Source organism: Carassius auratus, chromosome 24 (assembly GCF_003368295.1).
Source record: "Carassius auratus strain Wakin chromosome 24, ASM336829v1, whole genome shotgun sequence".
Taxonomy (NCBI): domain Eukaryota; kingdom Metazoa; phylum Chordata; class Actinopteri; order Cypriniformes; family Cyprinidae; genus Carassius; species Carassius auratus.
The window spans coordinates 15,870,213-15,890,277 of NC_039266.1; the positions used below are offsets into that span (position 1 = coordinate 15,870,213).

The 20,065-nt window shown below is 36.6% G+C and overlaps 1 protein-coding gene across 1 annotated transcript; it reads left to right on the forward strand.

Moving 5' to 3' along the window:
• The first annotated feature begins 25 nt into the window (after nucleotides 1-25).
• Nucleotides 26-19,758, forward strand: LOC113042401 (cohesin subunit SA-1-like). The gene is made up of 34 exons (XM_026201260.1): nucleotides 26-194; nucleotides 7,632-7,771; nucleotides 7,856-7,973; nucleotides 8,090-8,227; nucleotides 8,340-8,436; nucleotides 9,177-9,253; nucleotides 9,340-9,544; nucleotides 9,632-9,783; nucleotides 9,866-9,939; nucleotides 10,038-10,161; nucleotides 10,282-10,380; nucleotides 10,513-10,592; nucleotides 11,125-11,232; nucleotides 11,340-11,454; nucleotides 12,264-12,381; nucleotides 12,477-12,580; nucleotides 12,670-12,762; nucleotides 12,962-13,051; nucleotides 13,168-13,371; nucleotides 13,485-13,555; nucleotides 13,648-13,735; nucleotides 14,503-14,583; nucleotides 14,689-14,781; nucleotides 14,899-15,073; nucleotides 15,190-15,329; nucleotides 15,410-15,511; nucleotides 15,632-15,780; nucleotides 15,958-16,086; nucleotides 16,546-16,754; nucleotides 16,889-17,063; nucleotides 17,220-17,333; nucleotides 18,249-18,363; nucleotides 18,469-18,549; nucleotides 18,719-19,758. Exons 2-34 carry the CDS (start codon nucleotides 7,743-7,745, stop codon nucleotides 18,740-18,742), a joined length of 3,771 nt encoding a protein of 1,256 aa, XP_026057045.1. The 5' UTR covers nucleotides 26-194; nucleotides 7,632-7,742; the 3' UTR covers nucleotides 18,743-19,758.
• Nucleotides 19,759-20,065: the final 307 nt, after the last annotated feature.

The window sequence follows — 20,065 nt, forward strand, 5'->3', positions numbered from 1 at the left end:
CTCAGATCAGTCTCCCGTCGCGCCATTTCGTTGCGGTAAAAGCCGCCAGATGGCAGTTTAGGATTGCTTCTCTCAGGAAAGGCGCGGTTCTGTTTCAGGTCTAATTTACAATATAAAAACATAAACTATTAGGTCAATTAATCGCGCCAATTATTACTGACGCGTGTCCCGGAGGACCCCTTTTAGCGGTTGAGGTGAGTTTGTACGAGTTTTGCAACAACTGAGTCTGAATCTTTCCGTGGGGCGCGCGTTTACTGCGTAAATCGAGCTTGCATTAAAGATGGAGGACATGCTAGAGAGAGAGAGAGAGAGAGAGAGAGAGGAGAGAGAGAGAGAGAGAGAGAGAGAGAGACGTGTGTGTGTGTGTGTGTGTGTGTGTGTGAGAGAGAGAGAGAGAGAGAGCTTGCGCGCGCGCGCTATGTGAATGTGTGTGTGTGTGTGTGTGTGTGCGTGCGTGCGTGCAGGGGGGATGGGAACAATTCTCTAAGGACAGTGTGTGTGTGTGTGTGTGCATTCCCCCTGTCCTTGGTGACACTGTCTTCCTTTTCACTCACGGCTATATTATCTTAATAAGATGATGTGCATGTGTTCGGTGTGTTATTGCAGGAACGAGTGTAACATGGTGTGTTCCTGCCGCCGTGCACGCGGACAGACAGACAGTCAGCGCGCGAACTGCTGTTGTTCTCTGAGGCGCTCGCTCTGGTCGCTGCTTCGTTTGAAATGTAACGTCTGGTTTGTGTAACGTTACTTAACTTTCCTACACTTCCCCGAGTTGTCACGAATAACATACAGTATTTACAGACTTAAGGGATGGAGGTTGGTGTTGGTTAAGTCATTTGGGTCAGTAAAAAATAAACAGCTCAACTTTTTGGTTCGAAAACGTATATAATTAACTAGCGTAAAACCTGAGAGGAAAAATTTGTGGATTGTTACTTATTTATTTTGTATCTTTAATAGTTACTTTTCTTACTTCATTTTAGTCGGTAGTTACTTCATGAAGGTTTGTTTTATGAGCAGAGGAGGAGTTTAGACCGTACTTACATAGTTCAAGCTAGTCCAAACACTAGTCCATGTCTGGTATTTGATCACTGAACTGAGCAATGAAAAAGTTCTAGTTGTGTTTAACTTTTTGAACAATATAACATCCATTTTGCTTTATTCTGTGTTTGTAAAATGTATATTCTATCAAGTTGTCACAGCTGCTTGGTTCCTCTGTCCAGACTGAATGAACATCATTTGAAAGCTCCTGCTTCTCCATCAGTCAACTTTCTATTTATATTCCAGTGTTGTAATATTCACACACAATTTTTTTAGTTGTACTGCTTTTTGAGGTGAGATGTTGGCAGGTGACTGTCCAAATGTTGTTGGTCCACTTTCTGAGTTGATCCAGCACTGAACCATACATCACTTTAAATATTTTTGAGGAAATGTGGTTTATTTATGGAATTGGAGAGGGCTTTTTCAGTGCATCAAGTATTCTTAAGTTAAGAGATGACAAGAAATGGTTTACCTCTGCTAAAAAAGCTGTATTTCTTGAAAATATGTTGTTTGTCTAAACAGGTTGCATATCATCCATTGGTTAGCATGCAATTTTCAACACAAGGGATTTTAAATTTGTGCTTTCCTTGCTTAGAAATCACATGAATTAATCCAATTCATGAAATCTTAAGGGTTTAATTTTGCTAGAATTTTTAATTTGCCCTTAGGTAGAGTTACAACTACAGATTTGCACATCTGAGACCAAATTGTTATTTTCAATGAATTTGTTTCTGGAGTGATGCATTTGCAAATCAGTCTGGTTTTGAAAGATCTTTGAAAGTCATGATGTGGTAAACTGTTTTGCAATTTCTAGTACCATGCAAACCACTTTGATCTTAGATTAATGTGGTGAGGATTTTAGACTGGATTTGTGCTGATTGAAGAAAGCCACATTAATATAAATGACTTCGGACACTTTAGTCTTCGATAAGTAGTCTGTCTGCTTGCCTCACACACTCTTGCTAAAACAGTAAAGCTGTTACTTAAAATTGTTGTGCTAAATGGTGAATGTTTTAAAATCAGTCTCAAGAGTGTTAGAGTCATATTTGTAAAGATATTATTGGATTCATTGTAGAAGTACAAGTTATTGTTTGTACTGTTGCCAGGCTTTTTAAATACATCAAATAAAGACTATGGCTTGGAGTTCTTTCTATGGAAGGCTTTGTGTAAAGTGTAAAATGGTTGATTTCGCAAGAGACTAGAAAAAGACATGCTTTAAGTACATCATAGCTTACTTAAATCTGGGATTAAAAATAATGGTGTCTTTTTTCCTTAATGAAGTTTGTTTTAAACCAACCCCTTGAACAGGCCTCAGCTCGAATGTGCTGATTTCATTATCTCTCACCTTTTTACAGTGAACTATAAGGCAGAAATATTATGAAAGACTGCTGCAGTTTGTGTCCTTGGCTTTGTCCCTCTGGAGAACCACAGAGAGAAAAAGCTCTCCTTAGTGTATTATACAAGCAAGATATCACCTTTCTACTTTGGTCATTATTTAGTGTTTGTGTAGGCTATCTGTGTGTCTAGATGTTATTCTAAGATAACGAAATATGCATTTTTTGTTTTTATATAATTACCTATGGATATTTTCAGAAGCTTTGTTTCTGAAGCTAACCTTCTTAAATGATGATAGTCATATTCATACTAAACAAGTGTGACTTCACCTTTCTATTGTAGTATTATGGCCTCTCCTCAGTGCGGGTGTTTTTGGCGAGCAATTTAGATGCGTGACATGTATTCCAGGAGGCCGTTGTTGCCATGGAAACACCGTCACTGTCGGTCATATGCTCTTATCCTGGAATTTTATTGGCCGTGTTACGATGATCAATGAATGTTGCTTTAAGAGATAAGAAAAATCTCCAAATCACCTGTGGGATGAATGAAAAGTTTTAATTATTAAAGTGGATGTAGATTTAATAAAAAAAAAAAATCTGATTTATGAATTGTGATGTGAATGGGCTTTGAATGTTTGTGAGATCCTTGAAACAGGTTTGAAAGAGTATACATGCATGTATGTTTGTGTTAATTAAATATGTCGGTTTAAATAATAGACATGCTTGCAGTATAAACCTGTATGGAATAGTTAAGCTCCCCGGTACGTCTTTACGTAAAGTCAAAAGCAATTGTTTGACTATCTATATTTATTTTCTAATGTAGTAGTAGTATACTAAGCATAGTTTACTCTGCTTTTTAGAATTGATTGTATACCCTAAAAAGGCAAAACACATTAAAGGGATAGTTCACCAGAAAAAAAAAATCATTCATCATTATTCCCCTCCTGTTGTTCATATTTTGAGAAAGTCCTGCAGGTTTGGAATGATGTGAGGGTGAGTAAAAGATGATCTGTCGCTTTAATCCTTAAAAATAATTTTAAAAAAGCAGTCCTTACACATTAAATAAATGATCGGATAATCATACTATGTTTTCTCTGAATCTGAGTTTAGTCGAGTTTAGTCTGTCAGTATCGGTAAGATCATACTCTAAAACACCCATTGTCAAATATTTGTCAGGATATTTGCAAATTAACCTTTTTTGCATATTTAATTGTATTATGTAACACTGTAGTTAGCATAATTTAATCCCTTCCATCGCTTTCTATTTAGTTACCTTTTCCAAGTTTTCTAAGCTAATTTTGGGTCAAATTTGTGGAATGGATTTAAATAAAAAGAGTACTGTGCAAAATATATAATAAATAACATTCAAGTGTCAGGAAATGTCTAGAACTTTGAGTAACAGCTGTTCTAATTCTGTGGGCACTGATTCTATAGGCCTTGTAATTCCAGCCTTTTCTGTATTAAAAATGGTGAACAAGTGAGCAGTGTAGTAGGGAGAGTTTTTAGCGGTTAAACAAACAATTTTACATTTATCTACAAGATCTTTTTATGCCATTTAGCTAAAGGCTGAATTCCTCATTGTCAAGCCACATGAAATGACACTATTTAGAAAGTCAGTAATGGCTCTTCCTGCGGCCCACTCGCTTAAAAAAGACTTTGATTACGCTGATGTCTCAAGACAGAACTTGATCTATAAAACATTGAGTTTTCTGTCAAACCTGAGGTGGAAATGAGTGTCTGCAGGAGCAAACGCTGCTTTTCTCACAGTCTCTCAGGGCAATTGTCAAGCTATTTTGAGTGTTTCACAGATCATTAGAGACTGTTGCCTGTCCTTAGCGTGAGTGGTTATGAGATGAACAGATGAAGGGAGATATAAATCCAGTCCCATTCGATCTGCATAAACAATCTTCACTTCTAAACCAGTCCACGTATGGACTAAGAAAGATGTATAGATAAAGATTTGATCTCAGATAGTAAATATACAGTGTTAAAAAAGCGAAGTTTTCCTGACATCTGGATAAATAATTGCGAATGTAAGAGGGAATGGTGCACATAAGGATTTTTTGTTTAAAATGTGCCTTGTTTTGTGAACAAGTTTTTATAGTTACTATGAAAGCTACTTCTAGTGCATTACTGCTGTACATTTTAGCAGTGAGGATTGATTTGCATTATTAGTGCAATGATACATGAGTTTAGCTACAGGAAACAATGTTAATGCACTAATAATTAAATAATTATATTGAGTTGTTACAGTTTTGTAGCTGTAACGCATCTTTGCATCCAGCCCTTTTCTGAGGAGAACTTGTATTCAAACAAGAAAATCTTTAATTTTCACACTTTCTCTTACATTTTAATTAAGAGTCAGCGAAGGATGTTGAAATCTGTGCAACAATTGCTCCTTGTCATTGTTGGTCGTGTTTCTGTGCGATTCTGAAAGCATTGTTTTCTGTGGAAGCACTTTAATTGAATCTATTCTGGTAATGTTTGCCTGCTTAAAGATGATGTGTTTTAACAGTAAGAGATGAACTAGAAAGTCATTATGTAACATAAGCATGAAGAGGTTCTCTTCATCGAACAAAACCATCAGACACAACTTTGAGAGGTTTGTGCATGACGCACACACTCAGAATGGGCAGTTTAGTCTGATGTAAGCCAAAGTGAAGCACACTGAGATCCAGAGTGTCTTTTCCAGATTTAACCCTATTACTAATTCAACTAAGTGCCCGGAGTGATTTGAAAGAAATTTGTTGTGCACGAACTTTAAAATAGCCAGTTATTGGATGCAAGGAATGGGACATAATTGGTCTGATTTAAAAGCATCTCACCCAGCCGGTGCCAAGAATAGCCTCATTTGACTGTCATCGTACAGTGCAAACCATTTAATAGTGTGTCCCCAGACTGTAATGAATCTGTATTGCTTGCTCGATGAGAAGCTGCATGCCCATTAACACATTCACTGATCCATTGAGTTGCTTTCAGGGGTTGTTCTGTGCAGTGCCATTACTGGCCTCATCTACACTTCTCTTTCCAGTTTGACCTCACCATGAGGACCACTTAATCTTGACCCCCTATGTAATCTCTTGGACATCTTTTCGGTTAATGTTCTGAAATTTTTTTTTTTCTTCTTCTCAGGTAAATGGGGTTTCTTACATGTTAAGGACATTTTCTCAGTTAATGGCCTACTGTTTTATTTATCATGCAGCAGGTCGCTTCATGAGAGCCGTCGGTTGAAGACCACATGACTATCTGAACACCTATTTATAACCCCACTGTTATTGGACACTGTTGCTGAATCATCATTCAGAATTAAGAATTCCTTACTGTAGAATAGATTGTTTCTACAGTATCTGGATATTCTGTAATATTCTTAATATTTGTAACTTAAATCTTATAGATTTAAGTGACATTATATGAAGAGATGATTATAGAAATGTAAAAAATGGTAGATAGAATATCCAGGTTAAAACAACCAAATGCCTTTTTTACAGAGGCTTTGAATGTTTGTTTTTTTATTATTATTATTAAAAATAACTGAAACTGAAATTAGTTTTGGAATGTTTTTTGTCTATTTTTATCTGATAAATAGGATATGTACTTGTATGACTGGAAATAGCTACATGGGGGTGAAAACAAACGACTGACTTGGGTTAAAACATTTGGTTATCTGAGTTTAGGGTGGGTCTACCTGTTTGGTAATAATAATAGCAGGTTTGGAAAACAGTTTAGCTCTTCTAATGTTTACGAATATTCCACACTGGACCTTTAAATACCAGAAGATTGGAGGTTAGTTGCAGATTGGCTGCTCATAGACGAAATCGAGAATCAATTCAAAGAAATGATCTTTTAGCCATTTAACTGGTGAATCTTCCTTCATTATATATTGCTGACATTGACATTTATATTCTAGCATTCCCAAAAGGATTCAGCTCTCTTCACTGTTGCCAGCCTCCATCGCTGAGGTGTAAATTACATTTTCTTTCCTGAGCTCTACCTTCAGTACATACTAGACTTAACACTTACTCATCAGAGAGAAACAGCATGTCTGCGAATCTCTGCATGAATAGTGTTATTTTATTCTGTATTTGTTTGTCTTATGTGTCTGCTGCCAATCTCTTAAATGATTATGTAACGGTCAGCTGTTGAGTTTTACAAAACTGCATAGACTTTTTCTGGAGCACATGCCCAGAGTTTCGGCCTGGGCCATATTTACTGAGATATCCAAATCTGAATGGGGGAGGGGAGCGTTACAGATGCAAAGTAAGGGGTTTTATTTTCTCCTTATGTCCACTTAAATACCATCTGACAGCAGATCGGTCTCAAAAACCCTGTATGTTGGGAATTCCGGCCTGCATTCTTGTTGAACTTCCTCCTGTGTCTGTTTCACGCTTGCATGCGGTGAATCAAGCGTTTTGAATCCTCAGTATCCACAGAAACATCTATTACTGCAGTGTGGAAAGTCTCCTCTGGGGGTGGGGAGCCATCTTGTGTTGGTTAAAATCAAATCATGTGTGAAGATGCATCCAAGTGAGTTGTCTAAATCAGTCAGGGATAGAAAATTAGCTTTTTATGTCTAATAGCACAGATATTGTCTGATCTAATTTGGATCCATATACATCCCATCTCCACTTGACATAAATGTGTTTAGCCTTCCTATCTGCCTTGGTTTCTGCTGTTTCCACAGCAACAGGGAAAAGCCATGCTTGGGATGCCCCCTAATGGCAGTGTGTCTTTTGTCAAATGTAATATATATAGTTTGACTCAAGTAAAAGTGATTAAGACCAATGCTATTTTGCTGTAATAAGTATCATTATGATTGAATTTTGAGTTGTTGCATCTTTTTGTTGTGTTGATCCTGGATTATAGTTTCATTTAAAATCATGGTTCATGCTGTCCCTAGTGGTTATGGGATGCTACTATTTTTTTAAATGCTTTTAAAATGGCAATTTTAGTTTTATTTTATATATATATATATATATATATGTATATATATATATATATATATGTATATATATATATATATATATATATATATGTATATATGTATGTGTGTGTGTGTGTGTGTGTGTATATATATATATATATATATATATATATATATATATATATATATATATATATATATATATATATATATATATATATATAATTATTTAACTAAAAAAAATAATAAATGCTTTTTGTACTGTTTTGCATTTATCTGTACTTAATTATGCTTCATATCTATCCTGGTCAGAGCTTCTCTTTTCTCTAAATTCTTAGGTTATGTGGTCTGAAGCATTCTGGGGCTGAACTAAGGAATCACGAACGCTTTCACGCCACTTCTGTGTGATCCATCTTTAGAAGTCTCCAAGTTTTGTCAGAAGACACAACATGATCAACTCAGACTTTCCTATGTTGCAGTAAGTAAAAGACTTTTTAAAATGATGAGCAATAATATAAATGTGCACAAAACTGTTGATAAACATTTGCGTTACACTATGCAGGGACTCGTCAAATGACGGGCAAGGCGACACTGTGAGTCTGAGCATGAGTGTTAGTGAGCTGGATGATTCTGGGGAAGGAAAGGGCAAGAAAAAGAGAGGCAGGCCTGGAAAACAAGGAGTAAGACCAATGCTGCTGAGCAGATCGACTGATTGCTTTTATTTGAAACATAAATGCATGCTGTCAGCCAATCTTCCTGATCTCTCTCTCTCTTTTTTTTTTTTTTTTTTTGCCAGGCAGCCAGTAAGAAGGCCCGAAGGTCTCCGGTTGATAAAGGCGGGAGGAGGCCGAATGGAGTGGCCCATCTGAATGGAGAGGGCACAGACCCCAGTACTCTGTTTGAGGTGGTCAAACAAGGCAAAAGTGCCATGCAGGTAAAACAACACATGTCTTGCTGTCCATTTCTGACAATTTGAGGTGGAAATGTGCTAAGTGAACTAAACTGCCCTTTCTGATTGTGTGCTGTTTTTTTTTTTTTGTTACTAGTCTGTCATTGATGACTGGATTGAATCTTACAAGCAAGACCGAGACCTTGCACTCCTAGATCTAATCAACTTTTTCATTCACTGTTCTGGCTGTAAAGGTAATTTATCAATTATTATAATTTTTTTTTATAACTTACTATTAATTATTGTCAAATGCACTCATAGCAATTAGGGTTGGGGAGAAAATGTATTCATGATTCTTTCTCAAATTACAGTGTATCTAAGTTAAAGTACATCTTTATCTGTATGCACCAACATGTATATTATTAAACATCTTTATTAACAATAAGGTAATGCATGTATTTACAGAGGAATCTCCATCAACTGATCACTTGATTTCTATGTACTGCCAAAGAAAACAAGATTTGGCAACTATCCCCTTAAATGACCAGTCTCATATGCTGTGGATGGAAAAAAATTAGATGAGAATCAGCAATAATTAACATTGATTTAAATAGGGATATGAATCAGTTGCAGTTACTCTACCATTTAAATGAATGGGGTTGGTACGATTTTTATTTTTTATTGTGTTAAAAGAAGCATGTATTTGCTCAAAAATACAGTCAAACCGCAATATTGTCAAATATTAGTGCCGTTTTTAAAATGTTCTGTTAATGTTGAATTTATTTGTGGAATTTATTTGTGGGATGTCCAGATTGTCTTCAGTGTCACATCATCCTTCAGAAATCTTTCTAATATGCTGATTTGCTGCTCAAGAAACATTTCGTTGTACTGGTTTTATTTGATGTCATTTGTTTCATTATAAGAGCCTTTAATGCATCAATTTAATGCATCCTTGCTGAAAAAAAGTGTAAATTTATTTCACAAACAATCACAGGCACCGTAAGGATCGAGATGTTCAGGAACATGCAGAATGCTGAAATTATCAGAAAGATGACAGAGGAGTTTGATGAGGTTTGTTGTTATTTTTGACTGTATTTTTTTTTTCCACCTGAATTCTTAAGGTTAATGAATTAATCTGTTTCTCTGCTCAAATCCAGGACAGTGGCGACTACCCTCTCACGATGGCAGGGCCACAGTGGAAGAAATTCCGATATAACTTTTGCGAGTTCATCATGGTTCTGATCCGTCAGTGCCAGTACAGCATCATCTATGATGAATACATGATGGACACCGTCATTTCTCTGCTCACTGGGCTCTCAGACTCCCAGGTCCGAGCCTTCAGACACACCAGCACGCTGGCAGGTCAGTCATTCACCATTGACCTTCAAGTTATACCCCATACTGCAGTCGAGTTCTTCATTTCTGCCATGTGTCTCGTTTCTGCTGCAGCAATGAAACTGATGACAGCCCTGGTAAATGTTGCTCTGAACCTGAGCATCAATCAGGATAACACACAGAGGCAGTATGAGGCAGAACGGAATAAGGCTGCAGGGAAAAGAGCCAACGAGAAGCTGGAACTGCTGCTGGAGAAGAGGAAAGAGGTGGGATGGCTTCCTTTTCTTCCAAGTTATGGTCTCATGAACACGATTTTCAATGTGTTTTCTTGTTTATTTCATCTTCTAGCTCCAAGAAAACCAAGATGAGATTGAGAACATGATGAACTCAATCTTCAAGGGTATTTTTGTCCACCGTTACCGGTGAGTGGCATACAAATATCCAATAATCACAAATGAATAGAAACCAGTTGTTTAGTAATCCTGAGGATTTCCTATCATGTTCTCTTGATTTCTTTCAGAGATGCCATAGCGGAAATCAGAGCTATTTGTATAGAAGAAATTGGCGTTTGGATGAAGTTATACAGTGATGCTTTTCTCAATGACAGTTACTTGAAGTATGTGGGATGGACGCTACATGACAGAGTAAGTGTCTGTATTTAAATCTGTGTGTGTGATCGTTATCAGTAACTTAATCAAGTATATACAGTTATGTATTCTTTCATGTTAAATATTGTTGATCTAAATTTATGTAATACTTTACAGCAAGGTGAAGTTCGACTCAAATGTCTAAAGGCCCTTCAGACCCTCTACACAAACAGAGAGCTATTCCCCAAACTTGAGCTCTTTACCAATCGATTTAAGGTGACATACATGCACATTTCTGAATACTTTACAGCGGCTTTTATTAGATCTCTCCATACCTTTATTGAAAATAGTAAAAAGTGCTTTAGGCATCAGTTTGTTAATGTTATGATGTCACTTCCTCTCTCTCAGGATCGTATTGTGTCCATGACATTGGATAAAGAGTATGATGTGGCAGTAGAGGCCATACGACTTGTCACTTTGATTCTGCAGTAAGTCTTTATTTTTTGAGATTCATTGACTCCGTTTCTGTTAAATATTTCATTTTATTTATTTTTTTAATTATATTTGTGTGTATATAAATATTTATATAAATGCATCAATTAAAATTAAATTAAATTACATTTATGCATTTAGCAGACACTTTTATCCAAAGCGACTTACAGTGCATTCAGGCTAACAGTTTTTACCTAGCATGTGTTCCCTGGGAATCGAACCCACAACCTTGTGCTGCTAGCGCAATGCTTTACCACTTGAGCCACAAGAACATTTACATACTTATAAAAAGTTTAATATTATAAATTATGTGTGTATTTATTAGAGAGCATTATTAAACATTTCAAACTAAATTATGCTACATAGTAGGTATTTATTGCAAAATAATATAGTAATATGATTATCATATTGCAGAATGTTAATTAGTCTCCTGTGTTTCTCCAAGATTTCTCTTGTGTGACTTTTTCTTCCACCCCTCACATCTTTCTACATCCTTAAGTGTTTTTTTTTTTTGTTTTTGTTTTTTAGTGTTAGTGAGGATGCTTTGTCGAATGAAGACTGTGAGAACGTCTACCATCTAGTGTACTCGGCTCATCGTCCTGTTGCTGTGGCAGCTGGAGAGTTCCTTCATAGAAAGTGAGATGAATGAATGTGTTTTTGACAGCCATGTTTTACTCTTAAACATGATGACGGCACATCAGACTCCTCCAATGTTTTGATCAGTTGATTGTGTCTGGCTGCAGGTTATTTAGCAGGCATGACCCTCAGGCTGAGGAGGCTTTGGCAAAAAGACGAGGCCGAAACAGCCCTAATGGGAACCTTATAAGAATGCTAGTGCTTTTCTTCCTGGAGAGCGAGGTGAGGACAAATTAATGTATTTTTGATGGTTTTATGCACAGCATTTATTCACCGAGCATTTATTTATTAGCTCATCCCTTTATTGAGAATGTGTTACTAACAGGGATGAGTGCCATGAAATTTAAAATTAAAATCAAATTGGTTTAGCAAGCAGGATGCAGAATTGTAATCCAATTTGGAATTCGAGAAAGGAGAATTAAAATGGAATTTTAATGTTGTGACTTGCCTATTAAAGATTTTTCACATTCACTTAACACATGGGTTATTTTAAACTTTACATTTCAATACAGTTCATAAAAAATGTATAGTTCAAAAATTCGTAAATATTTTACAAAATAAATTAACTTTTATTTTATAGAACACAATGAGTAATTTATTATCCCAGTTCTAGCTTACAGCTATTTTTTTTATCGATATATATTTTCATTATACTGTATACTTATATTCAGTTTAATTTTATTTGATTCATTTATATAGGCTATTGATATTTGTTTTTTTTCTGCTTGTGTTGGTTGGTTTGTCTTAATTTGCTTAATTTAACTTTTTTTTTTTTTTTTATTATCAGTTGAGAATCTTTTGTATCCTGCATTATTCACCGTTATCATAATTAGTCAGTTATTTAGTTGTTTTCCCTCAATCCTTGTATGCATGCGATCCTGTTATTCTCATTCAACTTCCTGTGGGATGTGGCCAATTTGATTTAAATTCCAACTTCTTATTAAAAGACAGCCAACTCTTGGCTCCTAATATTTTCCCAACATTGGTTATTGCTGTTTATCTAACCCTCATACTACCTTTTTGCATGGAAGCTTCACGAGCATGCAGCATACCTGGTGGACAGTCTATGGGACAGCTCACAGGATCTGCTGAAAGACTGGGACTGCATGGTGGAGCTCCTGCTGGAGGACCCTGTGCAGGGGGAAGAGGGTACAGCCACCCACATTTATTTCAGATCTTTCTAAATTAAACTAGCATGTCTCTGTTTACTCATTAGTCCTGTCTGGTTGTGGATTATTTTGAAGTGTTGGGAGACCGGCATGAGGGCGCACTGATCGAGCTCATGGTCTGTACAATCAGACAGGCAGCGGAAGCTCATCCGCCTGTGGGCAGAGGAACAGGAAAGCGGGCAAGTTGTGTTGGAATCAGTCTTTCCTGTAGACATATCATAGACTCTAGGTTTAAAGATTTTCTGTTGTTGTTCTGCACATCCCTCAGGTGCTCACTGCCAAAGAGAAGAAGACCCAGATTGACGATAAGAACAGGCTGACTGAACACTTGATTGTTGCTCTTCCTATGCTGCTGTCGAAGGTGAAGTACCAAGGTCCAGCAATGTTTATGAGACGAGAATATCCTCCCAGCATAGATTTCAAAACAACAACTATACATACAAAACAGAACCAAATTACTGTTGTTCTAATCAAAGAAAGTTGTCTATACTTAAGGTGTTCAGTGTGATATGGCACATTATCCATTGATGGTTTTCCTCCTTCCTACCTTTTAATTTTAGTACCAGGCTGATGCTGAAAAGGTGGCGAACCTCCTTCAGATCCCTCAGTACTTTGATCTCGAAGTCTACAGTTCAGGACGAATGGAAAAGGTTCATTGGAGGCCTTACTACTGTTACTCAAAAATCTAGGCCAGACACATTTTGTTTCGTTCAAGTGTTTAGTGGTTTTCTGACACACATTCCTGTGTCTTTCTGGCTGTGTTTAGCATCTGGACGCCCTGCTGAAGCAGATCCGGGTGGTGGTGGAGAAGCACGCTGAGATGGAGGTTCTGGAAGCGTGTAGCAAGACTTACAGCATCTTGTGCAGTGAAGAATACACCATCATGAACCGCGTGGACATTGCTCGCAGCCAACTCATCGACGAGCTCACGGACAGATTCGCTCACTCAGTAGAAGACCTGCTGCAGGAGGTCAACAAGCAGCTTCATTCAGTGCTTTCATCTCATTTACTGTATTAATATTAGTGATTGGCCTTTATGCATTTGATATTAAATTCTGTCTTGGGTCATTTTCTTATTTCTAGGGAGATGAAGCAGATGATGATGACATTTATAACGTTCTATCAACGCTAAAGAAGCTCACTGCGTTCCATAAGTAAGAGACCAATTCCCTTTGATTTTTTTCTTGGAAATGCAGAATTTGTCTCTGTCTACAGCACATTGAGGTTTGTTTTGTATGCTTTCCAGTGCACATGACCTTACAAAGTGGGACCTTTTCAAAAATTGTTATCGATTGTTGAAGATGGGGATCGAACAGGGCTCCATGCCAGAGCAGGTAAACCTGTTAACCAATGAAAAAACTGAATTAGAATTATCTAACTTTTGACATAAAACACAAACTTAAATATACATGTACAAAAACAAAACAGTAGCTGAATTGCATAATTTTAAATGTAAATATATGGGAATGGGAAGTTTTTTTTATTTTAAGAAATTAATACTTTTGTTCGGCAAGGATGTATAAATTGACCAAAAGTGACAGTTATAATGTTTTATTTTATATAAATGCTTCTCTTTTGAACTTGCTATTCATTAAAGAATCCCGAACAAAAATGCTTGATGGGATCCAAAAAAAATTTAAGTAGCATTTTAACATTAATAATAAGAAGAAATGTTTCTTGAGTATTTAAACTGTATATTAAGATTATTTTTATTTTCAAGCTTATTTGACAGTGAAAACTGGAGTAATTGCTGCTAAAAATAAGATTTGGCATTATAGGAATAAATTACATTAAAAATATATTTTAATAATAATATTATAGATTTTTCTTTAATAACCTAATAAATGCATCTTAGATGAACGCACAAGATTAAAATGTAAGAAAAATATTAATCTTTCTGACCCCATAGTTTTTAAATGTAGTGTTGTACAAAACAAAAATAAAAGCTTAGCAAACTGCATGAAATCAATTTTAAAAAGACATATTGATAACATAAGAACTTCTCTATACATCATAATGTCAGATGCTGTAACATGTTTAATAGCCTTTTGTAACTCAGTGCATTAAATGATGAATCTGTATTCTCTTGTCTTGTGGTCAGATCGCTGTCCAAGCTCTGCAGTGCTCTCATTACTCCATCCTGTGGCAACTGGTGAAAATGACTGAAGGATGTCCATCAAAGGTGCAGTAGAGCCCATCATATACAGTTGCCAAGTACCTTAGCCTGGTTTATCTATGTTCTCTGAGAATTAAGTGATGTTGACGTTCATATGTGTTTCCTGGACAGGATGATCTTGTGGCATTAAGAAGAGTGGTGAAGTCATTTCTAGCGGTTTGCCAACAGTGCCTGTCTAATGTGAACACTCCAGTCAAAGAGCAGGTGAGTGGAGGCTTTTTAGACTTCTTTAATTATAATCTTAAAAGAGTGACTCATAATGCATATTGAAACATTCCCATATGAAATGTAAGCAAATTTAAGTCTGTTTTATCTCCACAGGCCTTTATGTTGCTGTGTGACCTGCTGATGATTTTCAGTCACCAGTTGGTCTCAGGTGGCCGAGAAGCTCTACAGCCGCTGGTCTTCAATCCAGATAGCACTCTGCAGAATGAACTGCTCAACTTTGTCCTGGATCATGTGTTTATCGACCAAGATGATGAAAATCAAAGCATGGGTGCGTGTGTGTTCTGATGCAATTGGACTCTTGAGATCAGAGCTAAATAAAAAATTTAGAATTTATTTATAGAGCATATAGGAAAAACTCTTAAAAGTTTAGCTTTTTTCTTTCAGAGGGTGATGAAGAGGATGAAGCCAATAAGATCGAGGCCCTTCATAAGAGGAGGAATCTGTTGGCCGCCTTCAGCAAACTAATCATCTACGACATTGTGGACATGCCTGCTGCTGCTGACATCTTCAAACAATATATGAAGGTATGAAAACCTGATCAATTTAAGCCACAGAGATCAATATGGGTAAAATGTGAATCAAATGACTGGTGTTCATTTTTTAGTATTACAATGACTATGGAGACATCATCAAAGAAACCTTGAGTAAGACCAGACAGATGGACAAGATCCAGTGTGCAAAGACCCTTATCCTCAGCTTGCAGCAGGTATGAGATGTCATTCTTTGGATTATGTCATTTTAACAGGTGGTTATGAATTTTGAATCTTGTACAACTTTCCTCCCTAATGCTTTATATGTTTGATTTGGACACTTTCCCTGTCTGCAGCTCTTCAATGAGCTAATTCAGGACCAAGGACCCAACCTGGACCGAACGTCCTCACATGTCAGTGGCATTAAGGAATTGGCCCGTCGCTTTGCACTCACATTTGGGTTGGACCAGATCAAAACCAGAGAGGCTGTGGCCACACTGCACAAGTAAGAAGCTTGGCTTGCTTCATCCTTACTACAACGTTTCTATCTAAAGAATTAAAAAGCAATTATTGGCAGGACCAGAACTGACTTTAATAACTTTCAGTGTGTTTTTTTTTTTTTTTTTACTCTAGATGTTTAATGTGAATGTTTGCATGAACTGATTTTATATAACAAACATAGGGATGGGATTGAGTTCGCTTTCAAGGTCCCGAATCCAAAAGGACCAGAATACCCCCCATCAAACCTGGCCTTCCTGGAGGTGCTCTGTGAGTTCTCCTCCAAGCTCCTACGACAAGACAAAAAGACTGTGTAAGTGCAGAAAACGCTTTGTGACTGTTTTATGTGTTTGTGTTTTGTGCAGTAGCAGTAAAAATGTGAACACTCCTGTTAAAGGGGCAGGTTATCCAAAAATGAAAATCATAATCAGTTACTCGCCCTCATGTCATTACAAACCTGAATGACTTACTTTCTTTTGTTAAACATAAATTAACATATTATAAAGAATGCACGCACGTGTATATATTTAAGAAATATAATAATGTAATGTATAGATTAGATTAACTTTATTAATCCCCAAAGGAAAATTCAATTATGGCACCTCAGTACATAAAAAAAACAAAAACACTTCGAATACAATATATGTGCATTTATATATGTGATTGATCGTGATAAATCGATTTTACAGCCCTATGTTTAATACTGGATTTGTACATATGTCACAACATGTTTGATTGGCTCTGATTAAGATTAAATGTGTTCATGCCACAGTCATTCGTATCTGGAGAAGTTTATGACTGAGTATATGATGGAAAGAAGAGAGGACGTCTGGCTGCCTCTCATCGCGTACAGGAATTCGCTGCTGACAGGAGGAGATGACGACCGGCTGTCTGTCACCACCGGGGCCAGCTCCACCAGCAAAGCAAGCACGGTCCGCAGCAAAAGGGGTCGACCGCCACAGCACAAAAGACGACCGGAAGGTAGAATAAAACCTTCAATGTTTCATATAAGACATCTTTAATAATAGACTATTATTACCTTGTCTCTCACTCCATAGCCTTGACAGTCTAGGAATAATCTGATTTGACATTGATGTCTTTGTGTCATTCCACAGAAGAGAGTGTTGAGGGTTCATGGGTAATGCGTAATGACACACTTCAGACACCAGGGGCCCTCCACACCCCACAGCTCACCTCCACTGTCCTGAGAGAAAACCCCAGACAGGCAGCAGATCACATCCCAGACCAAGACTCATCTGAACCGGGCTCAGAACCAGACTACATGCACAAGTATGGCATTCGATCTTACTAAACACAGGCAGCTTGTTGAACGATTGGAGAAACATTATGCAGAACATACCGTCTTCTTATGTAACCTGAGCTCCTGCTGAAGCAATTCTCTCACTGTTCTTGCATCATTTGATCATTTTGTTCCCTCACATTCAGCCCTCAGATGCAGATGTCATGGTTGGATCAGCAGAAGATGGAGGAGGTGAACAGAAAAGAGAGAGGAGGGATGAACTACATGAAATCACGCAGTGGTGGAGTGAGACAGCAGGTGTACGTACTCGCACTACTGACCATGATACTGAGCAGTTGACATTTCAAAAAGCTTTTGTGTCCTTTACTAAAGCAATAATTCACGAGAAGTCATCGCAGCAATTCTAACTGTGTGTGCAGTGACTAAAACCACCTCAGTCAGAATAGAATATATTACATAATGGATTATTTAACATGTATATACTTAATAAATAAATGAAAAAAATGCTCATTGCTTTTATAAAAAGGCAGCGGCAATATAATAAAAAAATTACGAATATATTTAATTATATATTAAAACACATTTAAAAAGTATGTTATTTTATGCAATAATAACTTCATTATAATTTAAGTGTCATATATTTAAAAATGTGTATAGTATTATCAATAAGTAATAATTATTAGTATTAAATATATTTAATTATATATGTGAAATTGGAACACAAAACCAGACATAAGGGTCCGATGTTTGAAACTGAGATTAATACATCATCTGAAAGCTGAATAAATAAGCTTTCCATTGATGTATGGATTGAGGGTGGGAAAAAAATTAAATATTGGGAAAATTGCCTTTTAAATTTATCAGAATTGACTCCTTAGCAATGCGTATTAATAATCAGAAAGAAGTTTCGATATATTTACGGTAGGAAATTTAAAAAAATATCTTCATGGAACATGATCTTTACTATCTTTAATATCCAAATGATTTTTGGCATTTGTTGGCTATTGCTACAAATATACTTGTGCTATTTAAGACTGGTTTTGTGGTTCAGGGGACACATATTAAAATTTTTATTTTTCAAATCTATGCAGTAATAATGTTTTAATGCATTTTTAAAAATCTAGATTTATTAGCCTAACTGTAAGCCTAGTTTAAGAAATAAATAATCACAAAACTAGAGTTTATCATATCCTTAAACGTGTCCTTTGATTCAGGCGAGGCCTCATGGAAGATGACGCTGAGCCCATCTTCGAGGACGTGATGATGTCTTCACGCGGTCAGCTAGAGGACATGAATGAGGAATTCGAGGACACCATGGTGATAGATTTGGTAAGAATTTACAGATGTCCTGAGCTCTGTTTTCAGAGTTCTTCAGTGTATTTGTAATGTTTCTGGTTCATATTACAACATCTGTTCATCCGTTCTACATTTTAGCCAGCGTCGAGAAACCGGAGAGAAAGAGCTGAACTCAGACCAGACTTTTTTGACTCTACGGCCATAATGGAAGATGATTCTGTAAGTGCACCTTTAAGATATTCATATTTTTACACATGACCAAATGTAAATGTTCAAATGAAAACCATGCTTTGTTTTAAATGTCATTCTGAACATTCTTCAATTTGAATCCGTGCTACTGAGAAGGAAGTACTAATGGGTTTATCTTGTTGTCTTCTTCCTCTAAAAGGGATTCGGAATGCAGATGTTTTGAGAGAGATTTCAGCCTTTATGGGGGATCACAACCAGCAACCTACAAGAATCACATCTTAAATGTTTATTTAGTGTTTTAATAGCAGTTTCACACAACTGTACGCAAGCATGTGAGCTTCCTCTCTTAGTTTTGTGGTTGGCCATAATCCCATTGTGAGCCTTTCCTGTCAGTCAGTATTTCCTCAATTCATACGGACCAAAAAGAACCTCTCCAATCTGTCATCTGCTGGTCTTAGATTGGTGTCAGTTTCAGAAACATCTCTGCAGTATCGGTTCCTGTTTTACATATCATCCATCGATACCTCCAAGCAGGTATGATCTGACCAGACATTGCTCAGACAGATTGCTTTTGAGCTATTTTAAGATGATCACCCGTTCATGATTTGGTTTTGTTCAGGGGGGAATTTTAAAAGCATTCATGTTAAAGCCGTAATTTTTCTTTCAGGCTTGTACTGTTGGCCTTAAAAGTTTATTATGGCTTGAATTTGGTGTTAGATCACTTAATTTATCAGATTAATAAAAGCTAAGCCCACTTTTGTTCAGAACAACTTTTTTAAACTAAATGTTTAGATATATGAGGATGTTTGAGGAGGAAGTACACAGAAGTATTCATTACTTAAGACACTGGTCATGTGTTTTATATAAACCTTTTGTTGAAGAACTTGTTTGTTCTCATTTTAAAGACGTTTACCTCCTCTGTTTAGAGTCTGCTCAGTGATTCACCTTTTTACTGTGCGTTTGTGGAAACATTGTAGCTTTCACACAATTCTGTATTGCTGTGAACATGTATTGGTGGTTTATTGGGCGTTTAGGTCCATCTGAAGATCCACAGAGCAGGTTTTGATTGAGTGATGTCAGAACCCGTGTTTGGACCGGTGCTTTTAGATACTATTCTGTTTCAAGACGCCGATCAAACAGTGGGATTGTCATTTGTTTTAACCTTTTCACTGTTCAAACTTTGCTTTTTCTAAAAATAATAAAATAAAAGTAATGTTTAAATAAAAGTATTTAAAAGTATTGTCAAGTATTTTCAAGAGAACTTTGTGAAACCCATCTTTTTTCTAATACACGTTGATCGTTGCTACATTCAAGATTTGTTTGGATTATTCTCTGTGTGGTATTAACTTTCTATGAGGCGTATCTATGTAAAAATAACATTCTCAAGATCCTCAAAATATGAAGAGAAGTCTCTGAGACATAGTAAAGGAACGGAGTAAGGACTGAGTCAACAAACATTGGTTTTATTGGGAAACAGGCTTCAAGCCAACATAAACTGAATTCATTACTAGTTTTCAATGCAACACAATACTGTTTTATTTAATAT

Bases quoted from the DNA above. Each gene is read 5' to 3' on its own strand.
- LOC113042401 (XM_026201260.1), top strand. From the start codon at position 7,743: ATGATCAACTCAGACTTTCCTATGTTGCA. The intron at 9,254-9,339 runs GTTTGTTGTTAT...GCTCAAATCCAG, and splicing joins TGACAGAGGAGTTTGATGAG to GACAGTGGCGACTACCCTCT. The intron at 16,755-16,888 runs GTAGAATAAAAC...GTCATTCCACAG, and splicing joins GCACAAAAGACGACCGGAAG to AAGAGAGTGTTGAGGGTTCA.